Below are 5,057 nucleotides of genomic sequence, written 5' to 3'. Positions count from 1 at the left end.
CAGCCCAACTCCATGGGAAAACCACCTTCCCACTCCATCTCCATTCTGGCTCCCCCGTCTGCTGAGAGCTACCATCACCCAATACAAAACCTTGCACCCATCCTCCAAGCCCACGTGTGATCTGTTTTTTTCAGGTACACCAAGGCAAGAACCCAGAATACAGAAAGCCCTCTGTCCTAGTGATAGGGCAGAGGGTCTAACTGAGCTGATAAACACAAGCCACCTACAGACAGCTAAACTGAAAGAGCGCCCTGTAACACACACCCACTGGGGCTTCAGCTGTAAACATTCACCCCAGACACTGCCGTGGGGTCGGAGCTGCACAGCCTGCCGGTCTCTACGCTCCCCTGGAGGTTTGAGCAGTGGGACACTGAGGAAGCGAGCCACACCCCCATCGCACACCCTGCGAGGAGGACAAGGGAACTTTTCCCATTTCAACAGGTCTCTATCGCATTCTACACAGCTGTCCTAGTGGATGAACAGAAGGACACCAGGCCCCTGAGCTGGCTCTGGAGTCAGTCTGGGTTCGAATCCCAGCTCTGCGTTCTCCAGCCCATGGCTGTGATGGAGTTAGTAATAATATCCATTTCATAGGGTCGTTGTAGAGAGTAAGACGGTAAAGCTCCCTACCTAGCCCATGTAAAGTCCACAGTAAGGGTCTGCTGCTGTTGTCCTGAGGCATCATGAGATGTCTTAGAATTCTAGACGTGAGACATGCAGCCTGGAGGCGGCTGTGCTTCTGTCTGCTGGAGCGCCAGCTGAGAGGCCTGATGTACCCAGTTCTTTAATCATTACTTACGGGAAATGGAGTTGATGGAAAGATAGGGAACCCCCCACCACCTGGAGCGTGAGTGATACCACGTCACCCAGTGATAAAATCCGCATCTTTATGGGGACGCTATTTTTACATAATGCAAATGACACAAAAACACAAATGCACTTTTGGTACCAGAGTGTGTGATTCTCGCCCTGCGTGTCGGGACGCTGCAGGTTTCTTCCTGGCTTCCCATTGCTGCCTCTTCAGATCTCTCAGCTCTTCTCGGAGCTCCAGGTTCTGCTTCCTCAAAGCATCTATATGATTCTGGAGTTTTCTGTGAACATCAGCCCACAGAGACTCCTGTCTCCCGAGCTCTTGGTAGAGTCTGGAGATCTGCTGCTGTAATGGCTGTTATTGGGAAGACAACAACAGAAAACCTCTCAGACATCACAATGGGTGCATTTATCTACAAAATACTCAAGCCCTCTCTGGTGTAAGACCAACATCTTTCTAGACAGAAAGACACCCGATGAGATAAACAGGACTACCACAGCCTTTTTCCTTATTTTCCTTTCTTTCTTTTTTTTTTTTTTTTGAGGCGGGGTCTCACTCTGTCACCCAGGCTGGAGTGCAGTGGCATGATCTCAGCTCACTGAAGCTTCAAATTCATGAGCTCAAGTGATTCTCTTGCCTCAGCCTTCCTAATAGATGGGACTACAGGCATGCACCACCACACTTGGCTAATTTTTGTATTTTTAGTAGACATAGGGTTTCAACATGTGGCCCAGACTGGTCTCCAACTCCTGGGCTCAAGCGATCCACCTGCCTCGGCCTCCCGAAGTCCTGGGATTACAGGCATAAGCTACCATGCCTGGCTATAGCTTTAGTCTTATTAAGTAGTGTTTATTATGTGTTAGTCTGCATGATATAACCAGATATAGATGTTCCGTGAATTATAATTCTTTGTTAAAACACTACTACGGCAATAAGAGGTTGGCATTCTTTTTCCTTCTTTTTTTTTTTTTTTTTTAAGACATAGTCCTGCTCTGTCAACCATGGTGGAGTGCAGTGGCGCGATTTCAGCTTACTGCAAACTCCATTTCCCAGTTTCAAGCAATTCTTGTGCCTCAGCATCCTCAGTAGCTGGGATTACAGGTGCGCAGCACCACACCTGTCTAATTTTTGTATTTTTCGTAGAGATGAGGTTTTGCCATGTTGGCCAGGCTGGTCTTGATCGGACCATAGAACCTCCAGCCTGGTTCTGAGAATAAGTGGAATCGTGAGCCCTGCACTGTGTGGCCCTGACCACAAGGACCCGTGGCACTTTCATGAGAGCAAGCACTGTCCAACAGGGTCCGGTGAGGAAGGGGGTTGCTGGGATGGTGTGAGGCATGTCAACCTTCTGATTTTCGTTACTGAAGTTTTTAAAGCCTGGTGCCTTCTCCTGGATTAGAGGAGAAAAGCTGGAATGTTAATATTTTCTTTAACTCCCCATCCTGTCTCCCATCCACTAAGAGAGAAGGTTGCAGAGGGGAAGAGAGCCACGTGTCCCTCGGAGAGGAAGTTCAGCATCAGCGTCCCAGGGTAGCTCATTCCTACAGGGGTCCGGTGAGGGGAAAGTCCAATGACAGCCCTCAGGGACAGGAATCAGGGTCTCGCCTGGTGGGACTAACTCTGTCCCCACAGAGGTCAGCTCACCGGCATCTCCCCGGCATTGCCATCCTCCCTGGGCACCTCGGCGGCCGCAGCTGTCTTCTCCATGGCAGCCCCAGCTCCCGGGCGTGGGTCTTCTGGGTGGGTGCCCTCCTCAGGCTCCCCGACCTCGAGCTGACCCTCCAGCATCCTGGTTGGGAAGGGAAGAGCTACGGCGATGTCTGAATGCACCCCCCTTACCCACTCAGTGTGGGCTGAAGGCCCCAGCCTCAACCTAAGGGCAAGCAGGAACCACAGCTGCTCTTCTCCCCTGGGGTCCTGTGCACATTCCCAAGCCCGAAGCTGACCAGGTGAAAGGACACCACGGATGCAGGGACTGAGCCGTCCACACCTGGCTCTCCATCATCCTCCACGGAAAACACTTCAGTTCCTAGAAGATCAGCCTGACGCCTAACACACTCTCACCATCCACAGACGGAGGGACTGAGCCGTCCACACCTGGCTCTCCACCATCCTCCGTGGAAAATGCTTTAGATCTTAGATCAGCCTGACACTTAATGCACTCTGGTCATCCAGAGAAGGGTGTGAGCGGGGTGTGAGGTGGTGTGAGTGGGATGTGAGTGGGATGCGAATGGGGTGTGAGTGGGTGTGAGTGGGTGTGAGTGGGATGTGAGTGGGATGTGAGTGGGATGCGAATGGGGTGTGAGTGGGATGTGAATGGGGTGTGAGCAAGTGTGAGGGGAATGTGAATGGGTGTGACCAGATGTGAGCAGGATGGTCTCGGGGTATGAGTGGGATGTGAGTGGAATGGTCATGGGTGTGAGTGGGATGTGAGTGGGATGTGAGCGGGTGTGAGTGGAATGTGAATGGGTGTGAGCAGATGTGAGTGGAATGGTCGCGAGTGTGAGTGGGATGTGAGTGGAATGGTCACGGATGTGAGTGGGATGTGAGTGGGGTGTGAGCGGGTGAGTGGGATGTGAGTGGAATGGTCACGGGTGTGAGTGGGATGTGAGTGGGGTGTGAGCGGGTGTGAGTGGGATGTGAGTGGAATGGTCACGGGTGTGAGTGGGATGTGAGTGGGGTGTGAGCGGATGTGGGTGGAATGTGAATGGGTGTGAGCAGATGTAAGTGGAATGGTCGCGAGTGTGAGTGGGATGTGAGTGGATGGTCACGTGCGACCCTGAGGGAATTCTCAGCCCTTTAACCGGCACCACTGGATCAGCACCCATTGGAGGGCACAGGCAGACCCACCACTGTTGAGTCTGAGTCTTGAACCATCAGATGTCTTTTGTGAATTCATGGTGAAGACGCGGAAAGGAAACCTCTTTTTATAGGTACAGCATTTATGCCAGTTCTAGGAAGCTCACAGCAATCAGAAAACTAAAACAAAAGAGGAAATGCAAAGCTTCCTGCAAGCCTGCAGGGTCCTCTCTGAAAGCCGCTCCCACCCCTGCTTCACCCTCTGGGTTTTAGGAAGCGAGTGGCCCCCAACGAAACCCCAACTGTTTATTCATAAACTTCTCACTGTATACAAACCTGAGAATGAAGTTTAACCACAGTGATCGCAGAAATGCTGTTTAAAAGAGAGTCTCCTGATGGAAGCGAATCGAAGGTCAAGAGCAAGACCTACCAGTAAGCGGATCCCTGGCCGTTCCCTCCCCGCGGGGACTGGGACAGTTTCTGTGGAAGTGGGCGGGGGTCCACGGTCCTCACAGCCCTGAGGAAGCTCCTTCTTTCCGGCTCCTCTGAGGGGATACCCCAGTGTCCTCGGCCCCAAACTCGTGACCCCCTCAGTCCGGGGAAGACCCCTTCCCTCAGCCCCAACACCAGACCTGATCACAACACCTGATCCCCGCCAGTTACTTCTGCTGGGACCGGATCATCTGGGCCGTGTCCCCACAGCTGTCCCCAAGTCCTCCCGCGTCACCTCCAGAGACCAGGGAGCAGCAGACGGTTCCAACGGACTTTCTGTCTTAAAGGGGCATGAGCGTCTCACTCAGCGTGACCACTGGACCAGCTCAGATAATAATTAAACATCCCAAACCTGCAATTCTAGCAAAGAATCTCATTGTCAGTGGAGTCCGTCCATCCACAAAGGACATTGGAAAGAGTCAAACTGCTCCTTCTCATTGACAAAAACCATGTGTTTAATATCAGGTCTTCAATATGCAACGTGTAGTAAGAGCTCATTTCTCTGAGCATACATTCTTGAAGAAATATAAACTTTGTTTGGATGTCAAATTATTTACTAGAAAAAATATTTTTATGAAGGGAAAATAATATACGTGAGTCTAAATAGGAGACAGGATTCAAATTTTCATCATTTCACAAAATGCATCTCCATCTGAATTGTCGTGTGATTTTTGTGATAGAGAAGAGAGTGAGGAACAAGCGACAGTCCACGTTCCTGTTAAGCCCTGGCCGTCCTTCTCATCCACGTGCTGCCTGTGGAAAACACACCTGGGGCTCCCCTGAGGCTGCTCGTGCTGTGTGTCACCCGGATAGTTGTGCAAGCCACTGGCATGCAATAGGCAGTAAACACCGACGTCGTGAATGAACGAAGAAACTACCACAAAGAGGAAACAGAGGCACTTTTGTCCCTGCATGTCATTCTAACCATGGGAATGTGGGTCCTGAGGTGTGTGAG

General features: G+C 51.3%; 1 protein-coding gene across 1 annotated transcript in view; it reads right to left on the bottom strand.

Moving 5' to 3' along the window:
* Positions 1-4,385, bottom strand: part of LOC105553565 (T-complex protein 10A homolog 2-like) — a 40,949-nt gene extending 36,564 nt beyond the window's left edge. Inside the window, exons 1-3 of the mRNA XM_011999664.1 lie at positions 4,256-4,385; positions 2,456-2,600; positions 950-1,165 (exon numbers count right to left, since the gene is read on the bottom strand). Of these exons, the coding sequence (XP_011855054.1) occupies positions 950-1,165; positions 2,456-2,599 (360 nt within the window). The 5' untranslated portion in view covers position 2,600; positions 4,256-4,385. The remainder of the gene's footprint in view (positions 1-949; positions 1,166-2,455; positions 2,601-4,255) is intronic.
* Between the last annotated feature and the right edge of the window lie 672 nt (positions 4,386-5,057).

Source organism: Mandrillus leucophaeus, unplaced genomic scaffold (assembly GCF_000951045.1).
Source record: "Mandrillus leucophaeus isolate KB7577 unplaced genomic scaffold, Mleu.le_1.0 Scaffold6, whole genome shotgun sequence".
NCBI lineage: Eukaryota > Metazoa > Chordata > Mammalia > Primates > Cercopithecidae > Mandrillus > Mandrillus leucophaeus.
This window is presented reverse-complemented; position numbering and strand designations above follow the sequence as displayed.